General features: G+C 38.8%; 1 protein-coding gene across 1 annotated transcript in view; it reads right to left on the reverse strand.

Annotated features, from left to right (window-relative positions):
- The window catches only part of LOC119958324 (prisilkin-39-like), a 107,203-nt gene that overhangs the window by 15,457 nt on the left and 66,282 nt on the right, over nt 1-25,464 (reverse strand). Inside the window, exons 26-31 of the mRNA XM_038786763.1 lie at nt 8,398-8,415; nt 7,839-7,859; nt 6,248-6,265; nt 4,989-5,009; nt 2,108-2,122; nt 657-677 (exon numbers count right to left, since the gene is read on the reverse strand). Coding sequence (XP_038642691.1) covers nt 657-677; nt 2,108-2,122; nt 4,989-5,009; nt 6,248-6,265; nt 7,839-7,859; nt 8,398-8,415 — 114 coding nt within the window. The remainder of the gene's footprint in view (nt 1-656; nt 678-2,107; nt 2,123-4,988; nt 5,010-6,247; nt 6,266-7,838; nt 7,860-8,397; nt 8,416-25,464) is intronic.

The following is a 25,464-nucleotide window of genomic DNA, read 5'->3' on the forward strand; positions in this document are numbered from 1 at the left end:
AAAAGGGCAGACTAGGAACAAAGAATGTCATTTGAAATTCAGGCAAGAAATGAGGGAAAGATCAGGAATGAGGCTGATATAGCAATGATTGTACAGGAGAGTTGAAGGTGGCACAGTAGCAGAGTGGTTAGCACTGTTGCTTTGCATCACCAGGGTCCCGGGTTCGATTCCTACTTGGGTCACTGAATGTGCGGAGACTGCACGTTCTCCCCGTGTCTGCGTGGGTATCCTCCGGCTGCTCCGGCTTCCTCCCACAATTCCCGAAAGACGTACTGTTAGATGAATTGGACGTTCTGAATTCTCCCTCTGTGCACCCGAACATGCGCCGGAATGTGGCGACAAGGGGATTTTCACTGTAGCTTCATTGTGGTGTTAATGTAAGCCTACTTGTGACAATAATAAAGATTATATTATCTGCAGGTGGGAATGCGGACTACATCTTCTAAGAACAGAAACATACATAATTCCTGACCAGTAATTGCAATAATAGCAAATAAACCCCATGAGTACGGTGTGACAAGGGAGTAGATGTCAATGTGCAGGGAGATGGGGCAGTGGTGGGATTTGTGATTGGCCGTCATCAACATCTTATATTGTTCAGTGTCTGTGTCCTTATTCCTTGTTGAGAAACTGATCAGTAAAAGTAAAGACATTACCATGGGATTGGCCGCCGTATCCTGTGGAAAGAATAGATTGGTGTTAACACGTTTTGACAGAATCTATTGGAAATCCACATGTTTAACATAATTAGTTCTACAACTGGAACAATAAATGGTGCAAGGATTATGGGTAGCGTTGGCTCTTTCAAAAATTAAATTAAAATTACGAATCATAATCATTTTATTTTAGTTCATTAATTTTCCATTCGTTCATAGATGAAGATTTATCTTGCATCAATCCAGAGAGTAAAATATAAAATTTGCTCCATCACAGTTTATTTGTTGAACATTGCCATTCACACTCACTTCATTTCAACATGCTTCAGTTATTTATGACTCTAATTTATACTCGGATTATTTGGGACTGATCCAGTATGAGTTGTGTGACATTCTCCTCTTTATTATCTAATGCAGGTTTTTGGTAACAATTTATTGTTCCAAATCGATCAGAACTGAATGACGACAGTGCAGTAATGTTTCTATATATTTGATCAATTAGCCTTGCGGTCTGGGTAATGGTCACTGAGCAGGGCAGGACAGATTTGAGTAACTCACAAAGCTCTGTATTGGATTTATAACTTCACTCTGTTCCTAGCTGTTGACCAACAGGCATGTTGGAAATATTTGACACAGCTGATTGGATAGAACTATCTCATTTGTCGTTAAAAACGTCCAGCTCCTGGACTATCCCAGCCAATAGTCTGAATGACTTGCCCCGATGTTGATCATTGCCTTCACTGCTGACTATAAACAGTTTGGGGAGGTAAATGCCATTTACCATGGCTATTCTCACTGTTGCTGTCTTTCAATACTGTTCGTTCATTCCCTGCGTTACAGGAATCATAAAGGGAGAGGCCAAAGACCAGCAATTCCTGAGCAGGGTCTAAAGTTTGCTGTTATCTTTTTTTGATAGGTCAGCTGAACCTCTAATCAACCACACAATTTGGTAAATCTCATTTTAAGTTGCATTTAGAACTAATGTATATTTTTACCTTGAGTAATTTCAGAACAGAAAATTAACTGAATACCGCATTCAGGCGGAGAATCGCTCGTCAGCTGAAAATCGGGGGTGTTTCGGTTACCCCCCCCCTAGGTACCCTCTTGCCCCAGCCAACCCATCAATGAGATGGGCAAGCTCCAGCGCAACCAGTACCACCTGCCTGGCTGGGGTGAGAATGTGTGAGGCGTCGAGTGCTTATGTGCAGTTCCTGCTTGTCAGGCTCCCCAGTGCCGATCCCGACCCCGTCGTATCGCACATGGGCATGCATTGGAATTGCCCGAATTCCATGTGCTAGCCCAATTAATGTCCTACATTGCTCCAGGACCAGAGTCACTTTTGGTGCGGTACAATACTCGCGATTCACTCCCATCGACAGTTTTGTTCCTCACTCTCTCTGGTCTTATTCGTGGGGGTGCAACAGATCTCGGAAAATAAAGACAATACTTGCCATAATTTCCATATCCTGTGGAACAAACAGATTGGTGTCAACACCGTCTGCAGAAAATGACTTGGAAATCCACATTTTCTATCCAAGCAGTTCAGGAATTGGCACTTTTAGCACGGCGCTGATTTGGGTCTTTCCAAAACTAAAGGAGCAATCCTGTTTTATTTCAGTTTATTTCATCACTTCTCCCTTTTCCGATCAACATCGAATTACTTCGCATCAAGGCAATATTTATCTCCATGACAAATTCTGGCTTGGCATTAATTTTCACAAACGAAACACATTTTACCCTTCAGCCCCGCTTCATTTCAATTTATTTAAGTTAATTTTGGTTCTATTTTTTGATAAGATCACTCGGGGACAGATAATGTATGAGCGATCTATTGAGCTAGCTAATATATAAGCTGATGACACAAAGATATACAGAGGGACAGATAGTATTGAGGAAGCAAAGGGGCTGTAGAAGGATTTGGACAGGCTAGGAGAGTGGGCGACGAAGTGGCAGATGGAATACAATGTGGAAAGTGTGAGGTTATGCACTTTGGAAGGAAGAATGGAGGCATAGACTATTTTCTAAATGGGGAAAGGCTTCGGAAAGCAGAAGCACAAAGGACTTGGGAGTCCTTGTTCAAGATTCTCTTAAGGTTAATGTGCCGGTTCAATAAGCATCGAGGAAGCCAAATGCAATTTTAACATTCATGTCGAGAGGGCTAGAATACAAGATCATGGATCTGCTTCTGAGGCTGTATGAGGCTCTGGTCCGACCCCATTTGGTGTATTGAGAGCAGTTTTGGACCCCATATCTAAGGAAGGATGTGCTGACTTTGGAAAGGGTCCAGAGGAGGTTCATAAGAATGATCCCTGGAATGAAGGGCTTGTCGTATGAGGAACGGTTAAAGACTCAGGGTCTGTACTCGTTGGCGTTCAGAAGAATGAGGGGGGATCTTATTCAAAGTTACAGGATACTGCGATGCCTGGATAGAGTTGACGTAGAGAGATGTTTCCACTAGTAGGAAAAACTAGAACCAGAGGACACAATCTCAGACTAAAGGGACAATCCTTTAAAACTGAAATGAGGATGGATTTCTTCAGCCAGAGGGTGGTGAATCTGCTGAACCTTTGCCGCAGAAGGCTGTGGAGTCCAAATCAGAGTGTCATTAAGGCAGAGATAGATAGGTTGTTGATTAATAAGGGGATCAGGGGTTATGGGGAGAAGGCAGGAGAATGGAGATCAGACAAATGTCAGCCATGATCGAATGCCGGAGCAGTCTCGATGGGCCGAGTGACCGAATTCTGCTCCTATGTCTTATGGTCTTATCTGACATTCCTTTGTCAGGTATTCAATGAAGCTTTCATGCAATTAAATATAACGAAAATTGTTTGGGGTACAGAATTTATTTCAACCTTGCTAAGTTCTTCAGTTGAATCAATTTTCATTACGGTCTGGTTAATGATCACATTTCCGATAGGACTGATTTTAAGAGCTCAGAAAGCCTCCAATAGGACAGAATTATATATTCACATTATAACCCGATGGTAATCTGTCCAACAGCTATTTGAAATATTCGGCTTATTTTGAGCATTGCCTTTATTAATGAGCATACGCTGGTTGGGGCGGTAGATGCCATGGGTGATGTGTTGGGCAGGCTGGTTAGATGTGGACTGCACTTGATGCAGTGTCGCGAGAGACAGACCTCCAACACTTGATAAGATGCAACACGATTTTATTTAACGTCTTAACTATTATACATGTTCAACTGTGGGTTGACACTGTGCTGACTTGACTGGAGACCTAGTACTACCCTGACCTGACTTACGAGCTACCGCATGGTGTTTGCACTGGCTATGCTCACGAGCTCTGACTGTCTCAGAGGCTGGGTCCAGAGAGAGCAGGAAAACTGGTGCCCTCTGGCTTTATAGTGGTTGTGTCCTGTCTGGTGATTGGCTGCTCTGTGCTGTGTGCTTCCTGGTCATCCTGTGTGTCAATCACTGCCTGTCTACACTCCATTATATACAGAGATGTATATTATGTCAATGGGTTTAACCACTGTCAACTGCTTTGACAAAGAGTCATCGGTTCGAAACGTTCGCTCTTTTCTCTCCCTACAGATGCTGCCAGACTTGCTGAGATTTTCCAGCATCTTCCCCTTCGGTTTAACCACTGTTGTTGCCTTCAGATACTCTCCCTGCCCTCCGAGCATTATTGGAATCACCAAGTGAGAGCCTGGTGGCTGGCTTCGCCTGGACAGGATCTGAACATAGAACATAGAACAGTACAGCACAGAACAGGCCCTTCAGCCCTCGATGTTGTGCCGAGCAATGATCACCCTACTCAAACCCACGTATCCACCCTATACCCGTAACCCAACACCCCCCCCCCCTTAACCTTACTTTTTTAGGACACTACGGGCAATTTAGCATGGCCAATCCACCTAACCCGCACGTCTTTGGACTGTGGGAGGAAACCGGAGCACCCGGAGGAAACCCACGCACACACGGGGAGGACGTGCAGACTCCGCACAGACAGTGACCCAAGCCGGGAATCGAACCTGGGACCCTGGAGCTGTGAAGCATTTATGCTAACCACCATGCTACCGACAGCAGCATATGAAATTTGCTGTTATCATATTTCATTGGGTCAGCTGAACATTTTGTCAATTAGAAATGTCAGTCCTGCTCTACCTTCTCGGAACAAAAACAAATATTTATTCCTTGACCTGCATTGACCCCGTGAATACTTTGTAACGAGGGAATAGACGTCAATGTGCAGGGTAATTGGTGAGAGACGGGGTTTGTGATTGGCCGCCATCAACATCTTTTATTATTCAGGGCCTGTGACCTTATTCCGTGTTGAAAATCAGATCAGTAAAATCAAAATCATTACCTTTGTTGTAGTAGCTGTTTCCTGCGGAAAGCAAAGAATAGATTGGTGTTAACAGTTTCTGAAGAGAGTGTTTTGGAAATCAACATTTTGAAAGCAATTAGATTCCCAATTGGAACATTCAACAACGTAAGCATTATCAGGTTGGTGTGGTTCTTTCAAACATTAAATGAAAATTTCCATTCAAATTATTTTATTTTCATGGTTATTCCTATCTCCTTCCTTTGTAGGCAAATATCTAACTGTTTTGCATCAATGTAGAGAATAAAATGCAAATTTCTCTCCATCATAGTTTATGTATTTACCTAGGTTTTGAACTAAAGTTTACCATTCACACCCAAATTTCAACTTGCTTAAGTTATTTATGGCTCTAATTTATACTTGAATTATTTGGGGACAATCCTGCATGAGTTGTGTAAGTTGCTTTCTTCTCTCTGTTATTTTATGCCGTTTTTAAAGATTTCATCATTTAAAATAAGTCAGAACTGTACGTCAGCAGTGCAGCAATATGTATAAAACAACAAAAATACTGCAGATGATGGAATCCAAAACAAGAAACAGGTTTCTCTCCTGATAGATGGGACAGACCTGCTGAGTTTTTTCAGCAATATTGTTAAATGTGCATTGTGGTCTGGTTAATGATCACATCTCAGAGCAGGACAGACTTGAGTGACCCAGAAGGATCCTGATTGGATAGGGTTATAAGTTCATTTTGAAGCAGCTTGTTCACGAGTAGGTAAGTTGGAAATAATTAGCACAGCTGATTGGCTAGAGCTATCTCATTTGACGTTAAACATTCAGCTGCTGGACAATTCCAGCCAATGGTATGAATGACTTGCCCCAATGTTGACCATTGCCTTCACTGCTGACTGTACGCAGGGGAGTTAAGCATGGCCATTCTCACTGTTGCTATCTTTCAATACTGATAGTTCATTGCCTGTGTAATCATAAGGAGAGAGGCCAACGACCAGATATTTCTGGACACGAACATAGGGTCAGCTAAACCTCTAGTCAACTACAAAATTTGGGAAATACTAATTCTTGCTGCTTTTTGGAAAAAAAATTTATTTTCCTTGTCGAGTAATTTTGAGAACAGAAAATTCTCCTAATTAATACTTTGTAGTGAGGGATTAAATGTGAATGTACAGCGAGCGTAATGGTGCATTGAAGGGATTGCGTTTGGCTCTCATTAATATAGTTTCTGCTCGGAAACTGTCACTCTGAGGGGAGTGGAATATATAAAATTAAAGATAACACTTTACCAGGATAATAGTTGTAATCTGTGGAACAAACAGATTGGAGTTAACATTGTTTGCAGAGAACAAATTGATATAGTCAAAACCAGTTCAACAATCGTTACCTTGCACAATGTTTCACAAAGTGCGGTTCGCGACTCACAGGAGGGTGTCAGAAGGGTCACGGAGTGCAGTGTCTCAAAAATATAAACTGCAGGGATAAGAATAAAAAAGGGCAGACTAGGAACAGAGAATGTAATTTGAAATTCAGGCAAGAAATGAGGGAAAGATCTGGAGTGAGGCTGATATAGCAATGATTGTAGAGGAGAGTTGAAGGTGGCACAGTAGCAGAGTGGTTAGCACTCTTGCTTTGCATCACCAGGGTCCCGGGTTCGATTCCTACTTGGGTCACGGTATGTGCGGAGTCTGCACGTTCTCCCCGTGTCTGCGTGGGTTTCCTCCGGGTGCTCCGGCTTCCTCCCACATTTCCCGAAATACGTACTGTTTGGTGAATTGGACGTTCTGAATTCTCCCTCTGTGTACCCAAACATGCGCCGGAATGTGGCGACGAGGGGATTTTCACTGTAGCTTCATTGCGGTGTTAATGTAAGCCTACTTGTGACAATAATAAAGATTATCTTATCTGCAGGTGGGAATGCGGACTACATCTTCTAATAACAGAAACATACACAATTCCTGACCAGTAATTGCAATAATAGCAAATAAACCCCATGAGTACGGTGTGACAAGGGAGTAGATGTCAATGTGCAGGGAGATGGGGCAGTGGTGGGATTTGTGATTGACCATCATCAGCAGATTTTCACAAACAAAACAAATTTAATCTTTCCCATTTCCATCATTTCAATCGATTTAAGTTCATTTTAGCTTCAGAACAGGTAATGTACAAACTATGTGACATTCCTTTGTCTGATATTCACCACAGCGTTTCGCTGTTCATTGTGACAAAAATGGAGGAATGCTGATTATTTATCATTTTGCTGAATTATCAAGTTGTATAAATCGGCATGTTTGTCTCATTCATCCAAACCCATACCACAGAGCAGCACTGAATTCAATAGCTGAGGCCATCATTGATTGTGTCGAAACATATGTTCGTATAATGGCTGGAGGTTGACCTGTCCAGTTGATCACGTGAAATATTTGTCATATTGTGACCAGTGATTTCATTACAGTCCTCACACAGTGTGGGAGCCAGATGCAGTTCAGAATGGATTTTCCCACAGCCGGTCTGTTCAAATCTCTTTTGTGTCCTCCAATCGGGATCACAAAGTGAGAGGCTGGATTGGCAGAGCAGGTTCTGAAATTTGCTGCCATCATATTTCATTGGGTCTGCTGAATATTGAATTATTTAGCAAAATTGATGAATGTAATTTCTGCTGCATCTTCTGATCACAGAAACATATTCATTTTGTGACCAGCAATTTCAATAATAGCAAATAAACCCCATAATACTTTATAACAAGATAGCAGATGTCAATGTGCAGGGTGATGGGGCAGTGATCGATTTGTGATTGGCTGTCATCAACATCTTATATTGTTCACTGTGTGTGGCCTTTTTCATTGTTGAAAAACTGATCAGTAAAAGTAAAGTCAATACCATAGTAGTTGCTGTTGTATGCTGTGAAAAGAATAGATTGGTGTTAACAATTTAGGGAGAAAACGTATTGGAAATCCACATGTTCAACACAATTAGTTCTACAACTGGAACAATAAATGGTGCAAGGATTATGGGTAGGTATTGCTCTTTCAAAAATTAAATTAAAGTTACAAATCATAATCATTTTATTAAATTTGGAAATATTTGACACAGTTGATTGGATAGAACTATCTCATTTGTCGTTAAAAGCATCCAGCTCCTGGACTATCCCAGCCAATAGTCTGAATGACTTGCCCCGATGTTGATCATTGCCTTCACTGCTGACTGTAATACCAATTTCTGCTGCGTTTTGGAGAAAAAATATATAATTTCTTCAGCGAGTAAGTTCAAGAGCAGAAAGTTCACCTAATGAATACTTTGTAGTGAGGGATTAGATGTTGACGTATACTGTAATAGTGCATTGAGGGGATTGTTTGATTATCATCAATATTTATTGCTCCAACTCTGTCACTGTACATTTTGGAGAGTGAAATATATAAAATTAAAGATAATACTTTACCTGGATAAGTATTGTAATCTGTGGAACAAACAGATTGAAGTTAACATTGTTTGCAAAGAATGAATTGGGAAAGTTCATTCACATAATACCAGTTCTATATTCGGTATCTTACACGTTGTACAGTTGTTCAGTTATTAGCAATTTTCCAAAGAGTGAAGGAACATTGCTCTTCTTATATTTTGTAGCAGTTTTTTGCTCCTTTGTCGTGATTCGAATGAATATCAAATTAGCTTGCACTAAAGTGCAGAGTAAAATATATATTTCCCTCCTTTAGGGTTATAACGGTGCAGATTTTCACAAACAAAACAAATTATATCTTTCACATTTCCTTCTCTTCTATTCATTTAAGTTGATTTTATCCCCAGAACAAGTAATGTAGAAGCTATGTGGCATTTCTTTGTCTGCTGTTCACCACAGCTTTTAGCTGTGGCAACAATGGAAGAATGCTGATTATTTTTCTCCTTGTTGAACTATAAAGGTACATAAATTTGTATCTTTGTCTGATTAATCCACGCCACAGGACAGCACTGAAATTAATAGCTGAGGCCATCATTGATTATTTGGAATTATATGTTCAGGTGACTGCCTGTCTGTTGACGTGTTCAGCAGTTAACACAAAATATTTGGCATGTCGTGACTATTGATTTTATTACAGTCCTCACACAGTGTGGGAGGTAGATGCAGTTCACCATGGTTTTTCCCACAGTTGGAATATGTAAACATCTTTTGTGCCCTCTTAGCGGGATCACAAAGTGAGAGGCTGGAGGCTCGGTTTGACTGAGCAGAATATGGAATTTGTTGTTATCTATGGGCGGTAGGGTAGCACAGTGGTTAGCGCTGTTGCTTCACAGTGCCAGGTTCCCAGGTTCTATTCCCGGCTTGGGTCACTGTCTGTGGAGAATCTGCATGTTCTCCCCGTGTCTGCGTGGGTTTCCTCCGGGGGCTCATATTTCCTCCCACAAGTCCCGAATGACATGCTGTTAGGTGAATTGGACATTCTGAATTCTCCCTCAGTGTACCCGGACAGGCGCCGGAAGGTGGCGACGCGGTGCTTTTCACGGTAAAAATATTGCTGCGTTACTGTAAGTCTACTTGTGGTAATAAAGATTATAATTGTTATTGTTGTTCTAATTTCATTGGGTCAGCTGAATATTTAATTAATTAGAAAGCTTGTTTTATGTAATTTCTGCTGCATCTTCTGATAACAGAAACATATTCATGTTGTGACCAATAATTTCAATAATAGGGAATTATGAATACTTTGTAACAAGGGAGTAGATGTCTTAGTGCAGGGTGATGGGGCAGGGATGGGATTTGTGATTGGCCGTCATCAACATCTTTGATTGTTCAGTGTCTGTGTCCTTATTCCTTGTGGAGAAACTGATTAGTAAAATTAAAGACAATACCATAGTGATGATAGTTGTGTTCTGTGGAAAGAATAGATTGGTGTTAACAGTTTTTGTATGAAGCGTTTTGGAAATCCACATGTTCAACACAATTAGTTCTATAACTGGAACAATAAATGGTGCAAGGATTAAGGGTAGGTGCTGCTCTTTCAAAAATTAAATTAAAGTTGCAAATCATAATCATTTAATTTAATTTATTAATTTCCTAGCCGTTCACTGATGATTATGTCTTACATCAAAGCAGAGAACAAAAAGTAACATTCTCTCCTTCACCGTTTCTTTATTGAGCTAAGGTTTTACAATTGATACGAACATTGCCATTCACACTCACTTCATTTCAACATGCTTCAGTTATTTATGGCTCTAATTTATACTGGGATTATTCGGATGATCCAATGTGAGTTGAGTGACATTTTTCTCTTTATTATATAATTCATTTTCTGTTAACAATATTTGTTCCAAATCGATCAGAATTGTATGATGACAGTGCAGTCATTTTTCTATAGGTTTGATAAATTTGCCTTGCGGTCTTAGACTTGAATAACTCAGGAATTTGTGGATTGGAAAGAATTATAACTTCACTTGGTACCTGGTTGTTGACCAGCAGGCATGTTGGAAATATTTGACCCAACCCAGCTCATTGTTTCGAATGATCTCTTTTGTCATTATAAACATCCAGCTACTGGTCTGTCCCAGACAGTAGTCTGAATGACTTGCCCCGATGTTGATCATTGCCTTCACTGCTGACTGTAAACAGGTTGGGGAGATAAATGCGGTTTACCATGGGGATTCTCACTGTTGTTCATTCAATTCTGTTCATTCATTCCCTCTGTTACAGGAATCATAAAGGGAGAGGTTTTCCTTGGCAGGATCTAAAGTTTGCTGTTATCATTTTTCATAGGGTCAGCTGAAACTCTCGGCAACTACAAAATTAGAGAAATACCAATTTCTGTTGCATCTTGGAGAACAAAAATATATAGATTCTTCAGCGAGTAATTTCAAGAACAGTAAATTCACCTAATTAACACTTTGTAGTGAGGGATTAGATATTGATGTATACTGTAATCGTGCATTGAAGGGATTGTTTGACTATCATTAATATTTATTGCTCCTACTCTGTCACTGTAGGTTATGGAGTGAAATATAAAAAAATTAAACATAATACTTTACCTGGATAAGTATTTTGCTCTGTGGAACAAACAGATTGAAGTTAACATTGTTTGCAAAGAATGAATTGGGAAAGTTCATTCACATAATACCAGTTCTATATTCGGTATCTCACACGTTGTACAGTTGTTCAGTTATTAGCTATTTTCCAAAGAGTGAAGGAACATTGCTCTTCTTATATTTTGTAGCAGTTTTTTGCTCCTTTCTCGTGATTCGAATGAATATCAAATTAGCTTGCACTAAAGTGCAGAGTAAAATATATATTTCCCTCCTTTAGGGTTATAACGGTGCAGATTTTCACAAACAAAACAAATTATATATTTCACATTTCCTTCTCTTCTATTCATTTAAGTTAATTTTATCCCCAGAACAAGTAATGTAGAAGCTATGTGGCATTTCTTTGTCTGCTGTTCACCACAGCTTTTAGCTGTGGCAACAATGGAAGAATGCTAATTATTTTTCTTCTTGTTGAACTATAAAGTTACATAAATTTGTATCTTTGTCTGATTAATCCACGCCACAGGACAGCACTGAAATGAATCGCTGAGGCCATTATTGATTATTTGGAATTATATGTTCAGGTGTCTGCCTGTCTGTTGACGTGTTCAGCAGTTAACACAAAATATTTGGCATGTCGTGACTATTGATTTTATTACAGTCCTCACACAGTGTGGGAGGTAGATGCAGTTCACCATGGTTTTCCCCACAGTGGGCATATGTAAACATCTTTCGTGCCCTCTTAGCGGGATCACAAAGTGAGAGGCTGGAGGCTCGGATTGACTGAGCAGAATATGGAATTTGTTGTTATCTATGGGCGGTAGGGTAGCACAGTGGTTAGCGCTGTTGCTTCACAGTGCCAGGTTCCCAGGTTTGATTCCCGGCTTGGGTCACTGTCTGTGGAGAATCTGCATGTTCTCCCCGTGTCTGCGTGGATTTGCTCCGGGGGCTCATATTTCCTCCCACAAGTCCCGAAAGACATGCTGTTAAGTGAATTGGACATTCTGATTTTGTCCTCAGTGTACCCGAACAGTCGCCGGAATGTGGTGACGAGGAGCTTTTCACGGTTACATCATTGCAGTGTTAATGTAAGTTAACTTGTCACAATAAAGCTTATAATTATTATGATCAATATTTAATTCATTGGAAAGTTTGGTTGATGTAATATTTGCTGCATCTTCTGATAACAGAAACATATTCATATTGCGACCAAAATTTCAATAATAGGGAATCAACACCATGAATACTTTGTAACAAGGGAGTAGGTGTCAATGTGCAGGGTGATGGGGCAGGGATGGGATTTGTGATTGGCCGTCATCAACATCTTTTATTGTTCAGCGTCTGTGTCCTTATTCCTTGTTGAGAAACTGATTAGTAAAATTAAACACAATACCATAGCGATGAAAGTTGTATTCTGTGGAAAGAATAGATTGGTGTTAACAGTTTTTGTAGAAAACGTTTTGGAAATCCACATGTTCAACACAATTAGTTCTATAACTGGAACAATAAATGGTGCAAGGATTAAGGGTAGGTGCTGCTCTTTCAAAAATTAAATTAAAGTTGCAAATCATAATCATTTTATTTAGTTTATTAATTTCCTAGCCGTTCACTGATGATTATGGCTTACATCAAAGCAGAGAACAAAAAGTAACATTCTCTCCTTCACCGTTTCTTTATTGAGCTAAGGTTTTACAATTGATATGAACATTGCCATTCACACTCACTTCATTTCAACATGCTTCAGTTATTTATGGCTCTAATTTATACTGGGATTATTCGGGATGATCCAATGTGAGCTGTGTGACATTTTTCTCTTTATTATATAATTCATTTTCTGTTAACAATATTTGTTCCAAATCGATCAGAATTGTATGACGACAGTGCAGTCATTTTTCTATAGGTTTGATAAATTAGCCTTGCGGTCTTAGACTTGAATAACTCAGGAATTTGTGGATTGGATAGAATTATAACTTCACTCGGTACCTGGTTGTTGACCAGCAGGCATGTTGGAAATATTTGACCCAACCCAGCTCATTGTTTCGAATGATCTCTTTTGTCATTATAAACATCCAGCTACTGGTCTGTCCCAGACAGTAGTCTGAATGACTTGCCCCGATGTTGATCATTGCCTTCACTGCTGACTGTAAACAGGTTGGGGAGATAAATGCGGTTTACCATGGGGATTCTCACTGTTGTTCATTCGATTCAGTTCATTCATTCCCTCTGTTACAGGAATCATAAAGGGAGAGGTTTTCCTTGGCAGGATCTAAAGTTTGCTGTTATCATTTTTCATAGGGTCAGCTGAAACTCTCGGCAACTACAAAATTAGAGAAATACCAATTTCTGTTGCATCTTGGAGAACAAAAATATATAGATTCTTCAGCGAGTAAGTTCAAGAACAGTAAGTTCACCTAATTAACACTTTGTAGTGAGGGATTAGATGTTGATGTATACTGTAATCGTGCATTGAATGGATTGTTTGACTATCATTAATATTTATTGCTCCTACTCTGTCACTAGTATATGGAGAGTGAAATATAAAAAAATTAAACATAATACTTTACCTGGATAAGTATTTTGCTCTGTGGAACAAACAGATTGAAGTTAACATTGTTTGCAAAGAATGTATTGGGAAAGTTCATTCACATAATACCAGTTCTATATTCGGTATCTTACACGTTGTACAGTTGTTCAGTTATTAGCTATTTTCCAAAGAGTGAAGGAACATTGCTCTTCTTATATTTTGTAGCAATTTTTTGCTCCTTTCTCGTGATTCGAATGAATATCAAATTAGCTTGCACTAAAGTGCAGCGTAAAATATATATTTCCCTCCTTTAGGGTTATAACGGTGCAGATTTTCACAAACAAAACAAATTATATCTTTCACATTTCCTTCTCTTCTATTCATTTAAGTTAATTTTATCCCCAGAACAAGTAATGTAGAAGCTATGTGGCATTTCTTTGTCTGCTGTTCACCACAGCTTTTAGCTGTGGCAACAATGGAAGAATGCTGATTATTTTTCTTCTTGTTGAACTATAAAGTTACATAAATTTGTATCTTTGTCTGAGTAATCCACGCCACAGGACAGCACTGAAATGAATCGCTGAGGCCATTATTGATTATTTGGAATTATATGTTCAGGTGACTGCCTGTCTGTTGACGTGTTCAGCAGTTAACACAAAATATTTGGCATGTCGTGACTATTGATTTTATTACAGTCCTCACACAGTGTGGGAGGTAGATGCAGTTCACCATGGTTTTCCCCACAGTGGGCATATGTAAACATCTTTCGTGCCCTCTTAGCGGGATCACAAAGTGAGAGGCTGGAGGCTCGGATTGACTGAGCAGAATATGGAATTTGTTGTTATCTATGGGCGGTATGGCAGCACAGTGGTTAGCGCTGTTGCTTCACAGTGCCAGGTTCCCAGGTTCTTTTCCCGGCTTGGGTCACTGTCTGAGGAGAATCTGCATGTTCTCCCCGTGTCTGCGTGGGTTTCCTCCGGGGGCTCATATTTCATCCCACAAGTCCCGAAAGACATGCTGTTAAGTGAATTGGACATTCTGATTTCGTCCTCAGTGTACCCGAACAGTCGCCGGAATGTGGTGACGAGGAGCTTTTCACGGTTACATCATTGCAGTGTTAATGTAAGTTAACTTGTCACAATAAAGCTTATAATTATTATGATCAATATTTAATTCATTGGAAAGTTTGGTTGATGTAATATTTGCTGCATCTTCTGATAACAGAAACATATTCATATTGCGACCAAAATTTCAATAATAGGAAATCAACCCCATGAATACTTTGTAACAAGGGAGTAGGTGTCAATGTGCAGGGTGATGGGGCAGGGATGGAATTGTGATTGGCCGTCATCAACATCTTTTATTGTTCAGCGTCTGTGTCCTTATTCCTTGTTGAGAAACTGATTAGTAAAATTAAACACAATACCATAGCGATGAAAGTTGTATTCTGTGGAAAGAATAGATTGGTGTTAACAGTTTTTGTAGAAAACGTTTTGGAAATCCACATGTTCAACACAATTAGTTCTATAACTGGAACAATAAATGGTGCAAGGATTAAGGGTAGGTGCTGCTCTTTCAAAAATTAAATTAAAGTTGCAAATCATAATCATTTTATTTAGTTTATTAATTTCCTAGCCGTTCACTGATGATTATGTCTTACATCAAAGCAGAGAACAAAAAGTAACATTCTCTCCTTCACAGTTTCTTTATTGAGCTAAGGTTTTACAATTGATATGAACATTGCCATTCACACTCACTTCATTTCAACATGCTTCAGTTATTTATGGCTCTAATTTATACTGGGATTATTCGGGATGATCCAATGTGAGCTGTGTGACATTTTTCTCTTTATTCCAAATCGATCAGAATTGTATGACGACAGTGCAGTCATTTTTCTATAGGTTTGATAAATTAGCCTTGCGGTCTTAGACTTGAATAACTCAGGAATTTGTGGATTGGATAGAATTATAACTTCACTCGGTACCTGGCTGTTGACCAGCAGGCATGTTGGAAATATTTGACCCAACCCAGCTCATTGTTTCGAATGATCTCTTTTGTCATTATAAACATCCAGCTACTGGTCTGTCCCAGACAGTAGTCTGAATGACTTGCCCCGATGTTGATCATTGCCTTCACTGCTGACTGTAAACAGGTTGGGGAGATAAATGCGGTTTACCATGGGGATTCTCACTGTTGTTCATTCGATTCAGTTCATTCATTCCCTCTGTTACAGGAATCATAAAGGGAGAGGTTTTCCTTGGCAGGATCTAAAGTTTGCTGTTATCATTTTTCATAGGGTCAGCTGAAACTCTCGGCAACTACAAAATTAGAGAAATACCAATTTCTGTTGCATCTTGGAGAACATAAATATATAGATTCTTCAGTGAGTAATTTCAAGAACAGTAAATTCACCTAATTAACACTTTGTAGTGAGGGATTAGATGTTGATGTATACTGTAATCGTGCATTGAATGGATTGTTTGACTATCATTAATATTTATTGCTCCTACTCTGTCACTAGTATATGGAGAGTGAAATATAAAAAAATTAAACATAATACTTTACCTGGATAAGTATTTTGCTCTGTGGAACAAACAGATTGAAGTTAACATTGTTTGCAAAGAATGTATTGGGAAAGTTCATTCACATAATACCAGTTCTATATTCGGTATCTTACACGTTGTACAGTTGTTCAGTTATTAGCTATTTTCCAAAGAGTGAAGGAACATTGCTCTTCTTATATTTTGTAGCAGTTTTTTGCTCCTTTCTCGTGATTCGAATGAATATCAAATTAGCTTGCACTAAAGTGCAGAGTAAAATATATATTTCCCTCCTTTAGGGTTATAACGGTGCAGATTTTCACAAACAAAACAAATTATATCTTTCACATTTCCTTCTCTTCTATTCATTTAAGTTAATTTTATCCCCAGAACAAGTAATGTAGAAGCTATGTGGCATTTCTTTGTCTGCTGTTCACCACAGCTTTTAGCTGTGGCAACAATGGAAGAATGCTGATTATTTTTCTTCTTGTTGAACTATAAAGTTACATAAATTTGTATCTTTGTCTGATTAATCCGCGCCAGAGGACAGCACTGAAATTAATAGCTGAGGCCATTATTGATTATTTGGAATTATATGTTCAGGTGACTGCCTGTCTGTTGACGTGTTCAGCAGTTAACACAAAATATTTGGCATGTCGTGACTATTGATTTTATTACAGTCCTCACACAGTGTGGGAGGTAGATGCAGTTTACCATGGTTTTTCCCACAGTGGGCATATGTAAACATCTTTCGTGCCCTCTTAGCGGGATCACAAAGTGAGAGGCTGGAGGCTCGGATTGACTGAGCAGAATATGGAATTTGTTGTTATCTATGGGCGGTAGGGTAGCACAGTGGTTAGCGCTGTTGCTTCACAGTGCCAGGTTCCCAGGTTTGAGTCCCGGCTTGGGTCACTGTCTGTGGAGAATCTGCATGTTCTCCCCGTGTCTGCGTGGATTTGCTCCGGGGGCTCATATTTCCTCCCACAAGTCCCGAAAGACATGCTGTTAAGTGAATTGGACATTCTGATTTCGTCCTCAGTGTACCCGAACAGTCGCCGGGATGTGGTGACGAGGAGCTTTTCACGGTTACATCATTGCAGTGTTAATGTAAGTTAACTTGTCACAATAAAGCTTATAATTATTATGATCAATAGTTAATTCATTGGAAAGTTTGGTTGATGTAATATTTGCTACATCGTCTGATAACAGAAACATATTCATATTGCGACCAAAATTTCAATAATAGGAAATCAACCCCATGAATACTTTGTAACAAGGGAGTAGGTGTCAATGTGCAGGGTGATGGGGCAGGGATGGATTTGTGATTGGCCGTCATCAACATCTTTTATTGTTCAGCGTCTGTGTCCTTATTCCTTGTTGAGAAACTGATTAGTAAAATTAAACACAATACCATAGCGATGAAAGTTGTATTCTGTGGAAAGAATAGATTGGTGTTAACAGCTTTTGTAGAAAACGTTTTGGAAATCCACATGTTCAACACAATTAGTTCTATAACTGGAACAATAAATGGTGCAAGGATTAAGGGTAGGTGCTGCTCTTTCAAAAATTAAATTAAAGTTGCAAATCATAATCATTTTATTTAGTTTATTAATTTCCTAGCCGTTCCCTGATGATTATGTCTTACATCAAAGCAGAGAACAAAAAGTAACATTCTCTCCTTCACAGTTTCTTTATTGAGCTAAGGTTTTACAATTGATATGAACATTGCCATTCACACTCACTTCATTTCAACATGCTTCAGTTATTTATGGCTCTAATTTATACTGGGATTATTCGGGATGATCCAATGTGAGCTGTGTGACATTTTTCTCTTTATTATATAATTCATTTTCTGTTAACAATATTTGTTCCAAATCGATCAGAATTGTATGACGACAGTGCAGTCATTTTTCTATAGGTTTGATAAATTAGCCTTGCGGTCTTAGACTTGAATAACTCAGGAATTTGTGGATTGGATAGAATTATAACTTCACTCGGTACCTGGTTGTTGACCAGCAGGCATGTTGGAAATATTTGACCCAACCCAGCTCATTGTTTCGAATGATCTCTTTTGTCATTATAAACATCCAGCTACTGGTCTGTCCCAGACAGTAGTCTGAATGACTTGCCCCGATGTTGATCATTGCCTTCACTGCTGACTGTAAACAGGTTGGGGAGATAAATGCGGTTTACCATGGGGATTCTCACTGTTGTTCATTCGATTCAGTTCATTCATTCCCTCTGTTACAGGAATCATAAAGGGAGAGGTTTTCCTTGGCAGGATCTAAAGTTTGCTGTTATCATTTTTCATAGGGTCAGCTGAAACTCTCGGCAACTACAAAATTAGAGAAATACCAATTTCTGTTGCATCTTGGAGAACATAAATATATAGATTCTTCAGCGAGTAATTTCAAGAACAGTAAATTCACCTAATTAACACTTTGTAGTGAGGGATTAGATGTTGATGTATACTGTAATCGTGCATTGAATGGATTGTTTGACTATCATTAATATTTATTGCTCCTACTCTGTCACTAGTATATGGAGAGTGAAATATAAAAAAATTAAACATAATACTTTACCTGGATAAGTATTTTGCTCTGTGGAACAAACAGATTGAAGTTAACATTGTTTGCAAAGAATGTATTGGGAAAGTTCATTCACATAATACCAGTTCTATATTCGGTATCTTACACGTTGTACAGTTGTTCAGTTATTAGCTATTTTCCAAAGAGTGAAGGAACATTGCTCTTCTTATATTTTGTAGCAGTTTTTTGCTCCTTTCTCGTGATTCGAATGAATATCAAATTAGCTTGCACTAAAGTGCAGAGTAAAATATATATTTCCCTCCTTTAGGGTTATAACGGTGCAGATTTTCACAAACAAAACAAATTATATCTTTCACATTTCCTTCTCTTCTATTCATTTAAGTTAATTTTATCCCCAGAACAAGTAATGTAGAAGCTATGTGGCATTTCTTTGTCTGCTGTTCACCACAGCTTTTAGCTGTGGCAACAATGGAAGAATGCTGATTATTTTTCTTCTTGTTGAACGATAAAGTTACATAAATTTGTATCTTTGTCTGAGTAATCCACGCCACAGGACAGCACTGAAATGAATCGCTGAGGCCATTATTGATTATTTGGAATTATATGTTCAGGTGACTGCCTGTCTGTTGACGTGTTCAGCAGTTAACACAAAATATTTGGCATGTCGTGACTATTGATTTTATTACAGTCCTCACACAGTGTGGGAGGTAGATGCAGTTTACCATGGTTTTCCCCACAGTGGGCATATGTAAACATCTTTCGTGCCCTCTTAGCGGGATCACAAAGTGAGAGGCTGGAGGCTCAGATTGACTGAGCAGAATATGGAATTTGTTGTTATCTATGGGCGGTATGGCAGCACAGTGGTTAGCGCTGTTGCTTCACAGTGCCAGGTTCCCAGGTTCTTTTCCCGGCTTGGGTCACTGTCTGAGGAGAATCTGCATGTTCTCCCCGTGTCTGCGTGGGTTTCCTCCGGGGGCTCATATTTCATCCCACAAGTCCCGAAAGACGTGCTGTTAAGTGAATTGGACATTCTGATTTCGTCCTCAGTGTACCCGAACAGTCGCCGGAATGTGGTGACGAGGAGCTTTTCACGGTTACATCATTGCAGTGTTAATGTAAGTTAACTTGTCACAATAAAGCTTATAATTATTATGATCAATATTTAATTCATTGGAAAGTTTGGTTGATGTAATATTTGCTACATCGTCTGATAACAGAAACATATTCATATTGCGACCAAAATTTCAATAATAGGAAATCAACCCCATGAATACTTTGTAACAAGGGAGTAGGTGTCAATGTGCAGGGTGATGGGGCAGGGATGGGATTTGTGATTGGCCGTCATCAACATCTTTTATTGTTCAGCGTCTGTGTCCTTATTCCTTGTTGAGAAACTGATTAGTAAAATTAAACACAATACCATAGCGATGAAAGTTGTATTCTGTGGAAAGAATAGATTGGTGTTAACAGTTTTTGTAGAAAACGTTTTGGAAATCCACATGTTCAACACAATTAGTTCTATAACTGGAACAATAAATGGTGCAAGGATTAAGGGTAGGTGCTGCTCTTTCAAAAATTAAATTAAAGTTGCAAATCATAATCATTTTATTTAGTTTATTAATTTCCTAGCCGTTCACTGATGATTATGTCTTACATCAAAGCAGAGAACAAAAAGTAACATTCTCTCCTTCACCGTTTCTTTATTGAGCTAAGGTTTTACAATTGATATGAACATTGCCATTCGCACTCACTTCATTTCAACATGCTTCAGTTATTTATGGCTCTAATTTATACTGGGATTATTCGGGATGATCCAATGTGAGCTGTGTGACATTTTTCTCTTTATTATATAATTCATTTTCTGTTAACAATATTTGTTCCAAATCGATCAGAATTGTATGACGACAGTGCAGTCATTTTTCTATAGGTTTGATAAATTAGCCTTGCGGTCTTAGACTTGAATAACTCAGGAATTTGTGGATTGGATAGAATTATAACTTCACTCGGTACCTGGTTGTTGACCAGCAGGCATGTTGGAAATATTTGACCCAACCCAGCTCATTGTTTCGAATGATCTCTTTTGTCATTATAAACATCCAGCTACTGGTCTGTCCCAGACAGTAGTCTGAATGACTTGCCCCGATGTTGATCATTGCCTTCACTGCTGACTGTAAACAGGTTGGGGAGATAAATGCGGTTTACCATGGGGATTCTCACTGTTGTTCATTCAATTCAGTTCATTCATTCCCTCTGTTACAGGAATCATAAAGGGAGAGGTTTTCCTTGGCAGGATCTAAAGTTTGCTGTTATCATTTTTCATAGGGTCAGCTGAAACTCTCGGCAACTACAAAATTAGAGAAATACCAATTTCTGTTGCATCTTGGAGAACAAAAATATATAGATTCTTCAGCGAGTAATTTCAAGAACAGTATATTCACCTAATTAACACTTTGTAGTGAGGGATTAGATGTTGATGTATACTGTAATCGTGCATTGAATGGATTGTTTGACTATCATTAATATTTATTGCTCCTACTCTGTCACTAGTATATGGAGAGTGAAATATAAAAAAATTAAACATAATACTTTACCTGGATAAGTATTTTGCTCTGTGGAACAAACAGATTGAAGTTAACATTGTTTGCAAAGAATGTATTGGGAAAGTTCATTCACATAATACCAGTTCTATATTCGGTATCTTACACGTTGTACAGTTGTTCAGTTATTAGCTATTTTCCAAAGAGTGAAGGAACATTGCTCTTCTTATATTTTGTAGCAGTTTTTTGCTCCTTTCTCGTGATTCGAATGAATATCAAATTAGCTTGCACTAAAGTGCAGAGTAAAATATATATTTCCCTCCTTTAGGGTTATAACGGTGCAGATTTTCACAAACAAAACAAATTATATCTTTCACATTTCCTTCTCTTCTATTCATTTAAGTTAATTTTATCCCCAGAACAAGTAATGTAGAAGCTATGTGGCATTTCTTTGTCTGCTGTTCACCACAGCTTTTAGCTGTGGCAACAATGGAAGAATGCTGATTATTTTTCTTCTTGTTGAACTATAAAGTTACATAAATTTGTATCTTTGTCTGAGTAATCCACGCCACAGGACAGCACTGAAATGAATCGCTGAGGCCATTATTGATTATTTGGAATTATATGTTCAGGTGACTGCCTGTCTATTGACGTGTTCAGCAGTTAACACAAAATATTTGGCATGTCGTGACTATTGATTTTATTACAGTCCTCACACAGTGTGGGAGGTAGATGCAGTTTACCATGGTTTTCCCCACAGTGGGCATATGTAAACATCTTTCGTGCCCTCTTAGCGGGATCACAAAGTGAGAGGCTGGAGGCTCAGATTGACTGAGCAGAATATGGAATTTGTTGTTATCTATGGGCGGTATGGCAGCACAGTGGTTAGCGCTGTTGCTTCACAGTGCCAGGTTCCCAGGTTCTTTTCCCGGCTTGGGTCACTGTCTGAGGAGAATCTGCATGTTCTCCCCGTGTCTGCGTGGGTTTCCTCCGGGGGCTCATATTTCATCCCACAAGTCCCGAAAGACGTGCTGTTAAGTGAATTGGACATTCTGATTTCGTCCTCAGTGTACCCGAACAGTCGCCGGAATGTGGTGACGAGGAGCTTTTCACGGTTACATCATTGCAGTGTTAATGTAAGTTAACTTGTCACAATAAAGCTTATAATTATTATGATCAATATTTAATTCATTGGAAAGTTTGGTTAATGTAATATTTGCTACATCGTCTGATAACAGAAACATATTCATATTGCGACCAAAATTTCAATAATAGGAAATCAACCCCATGAATACTTTGTAACAAGGGAGTAGGTGTCAATGTGCAGGGTGATGGGGCAGGGATGGGATTTGTGATTGGCCGTCATCAACATCTTTTATTGTTCAGCGTCTGTGTCCTTATTCCTTGTTGAGAAACTGATTAGTAAAATTAAACACAATACCATAGCGATGAAAGTTGTATTCTGTGGAAAGAATAGATTGGTGTTAACAGTTTTTGTAGAAAACGTTTTGGAAATCCACATGTTCAACACAATTAGTTCTATAACTGGAACAATAAATGGTGCAAGGATTAAGGGTAGGTGCTGCTCTTTCAAAAATTAAATTAAAGTTGCAAATCATAATCATTTTATTTAGTTTATTAATTTCCTAGCCGTTCACTGATGATTATGTCTTACATCAAAGCAGAGAACAAAAAGTAACATTCTCTCCTTCACAGTTTCTTTATTGAGCTAAGGTTTTACAATTGATATGAACATTGCCATTCGCACTCACTTCATTTCAACATGCTTCAGTTATTTATGGCTCTAATTTATACTGGGATTATTCGGGATGATCCAATGTGAGCTGTGTGACATTTTTCTCTTTATTATATAATTCATTTTCTGTTAACAATATTTGTTCCAAATCGATCAGAATTGTATGACGACAGTGCAGTCATTTTTCTATAGGTTTGATAAATTAGCCTTGCGGTCTTAGACTTGAATAACTCAGGAATTTGTGGATTGGATAGAATTATAACTTCACTCGGTACCTGGTTGTTGACCAGCAGGCATGTTGGAAATATTTGACCCAACCCAGCTCATTGTTTCGAATGATCTCTTTTGTCATTATAAACATCCAGCTACTGGTCTGTCCCAGACAGTAGTCTGAATGACTTGCCCCGATGTTGATCATTGCCTTCACTGCTGACTGTAAACAGGTTGGGGAGATAAATGCGGTTTACCATGGGGATTCTCACTGTTGTTCATTCAATTCAGTTCATTCATTCCCTCTGTTACAGGAATCATAAAGGGAGAGGTTTTCCTTGGCAGGATCTAAAGTTTGCTGTTATCATTTTTCATAGGGTCAGCTGAAACTCTCGGCAACTACAAAATTAGAGAAATACCAATTTCTGTTGCATCTTGGAGAACAAAAATATATAGATTCTTCAGCGAGTAATTTCAAGAACAGTATATTCACCTAATTAACACTTTGTAGTGAGGGATTAGATGTTGATGTATACTGTAATCGTGCATTGAATGGATTGTTTGACTATCATTAATATTTATTGCTCCTACTCTGTCACTAGTATATGGAGAGTGAAATATAAAAAAATGAAACATAATACTTTACCTGGATAAGTATTTTGCTCTGTGGAACAAACAGATTGAAGTTAACATTGTTTGCAAAGAATGTATTGGGAAAGTTCATTCACATAATACCAGTTCTATATTCGGTATCTTACACGTTGTACAGTTGTTCAGTTATTAGCTATTTTCCAAAGAGTGAAGGAACATTGCTCTTCTTATATTTTGTAGCAGTTTTTTGCTCCTTTCTCGTGATTCGAATGAATATCAAATTAGCTTGCACTAAAGTGCAGAGTAAAATATATATTTCCCTCCTTTAGGGTTATAACGGTGCAGATTTTCACAAACAAAACAAATTATATCTTTCACATTTCCTTCTCTTCTATTCATTTAAGTTAATTTTATCCCCAGAACAAGTAATGTAGAAGCTATGTGGCATTTCTTTGTCTGCTGTTCACCACAGCTTTTAGCTGTGGCAACAATGGAAGAATGCTGATTATTTTTCTTCTTGTTGAACTATAAAGTTACATAAATTTGTATCTTTGTCTGAGTAATCCACGCCACAGGACAGCACTGAAATGAATCGCTGAGGCCATTATTGATTATTTGGAATTATATGTTCAGGTGACTGCCTGTCTGTTGACGTGTTCAGCAGTTAACACAAAATATTTGGCATGTCGTGACTATTGATTTTATTACAGTCCTCACACAGTGTGGGAGGTAGATGCAGTTTACCATGGTTTTCCCCACAGTGGGCATATGTAAACATCTTTCGTGCCCTCTTAGCGGGATCACAAAGTGAGAGGCTGGAGGCTCGGATTGACTGAGCAGAATATGGAATTTGTTGTTATCTATGGGCGGTATGGCAGCACAGTGGTTAGCGCTGTTGCTTCACAGTGCCAGGTTCCCAGGTTCTTTTCCCGGCTTGGGTCACTGTCTGAGGAGAATCTGCATGTTCTCCCCGTGTCTGCGTGGGTTTCCTCCGGGGGCTCATATTTCATCCCACAAGTCCCGAAAGACATGCTGTTAAGTGAATTGGACATTCTGATTTCGTCCTCAGTGTACCCGAACAGTCGCCGGAATGTGGTGACGAGGAGCTTTTCACGGTTACATCATTGCAGTGTTAATGTAAGTTAACTTGTCACAATAAAGCTTATAATTATTATGATCAATATTTAATTCATTGGAAAGTTTGGTTGATGTAATATTTGCTGCATCTTCTGATAACAGAAACATATTCATATTGCGACCAAAATTTCAATAATAGGAAATCAACCCCATGAATACTTTGTAACAAGGGAGTGGGTGTCAATGTGCAGGGTGATGGGGCAGGGGTGGGATTTGTGATTGGCCGTCATCAACATCTTTTATTGTTCAGCGTCTGTGTCCTTATTCCTTGTTGAGAAACTGATTAGTAAAATTAAACACAATACCATAGCGATGAAAGTTGTATTCTGTGGAAAGAATAGATTGGTGTTAACAGTTTTTGTAGAAAACGTTTTGGAAATCCACATGTTCAACACAATTAGTTCTATAACTGGAACAATAAATGGTGCAAGGATTAAGGGTAGGTGCTGCTCTTTCAAAAATTAAATTAAAGTTGCAAATCATAATCATTTTATTTAGTTTATTAATTTCCTAGCCGTTCACTGATGATTATGTCTTACATCAAAGCAGAGAACAAAAAGTAACATTCTCTCCTTCACAGTTTCTTTATTGAGCTAAGGTTTTACAATTGATATGAACATTGCCATTCGCACTCACTTCATTTCAACATGCTT

The sequence above is a fragment of the Scyliorhinus canicula genome, chromosome 29, assembly GCF_902713615.1.
Source record: "Scyliorhinus canicula chromosome 29, sScyCan1.1, whole genome shotgun sequence".
Classification (NCBI taxonomy): Eukaryota; Metazoa; Chordata; class Chondrichthyes; order Carcharhiniformes; family Scyliorhinidae; genus Scyliorhinus; species Scyliorhinus canicula.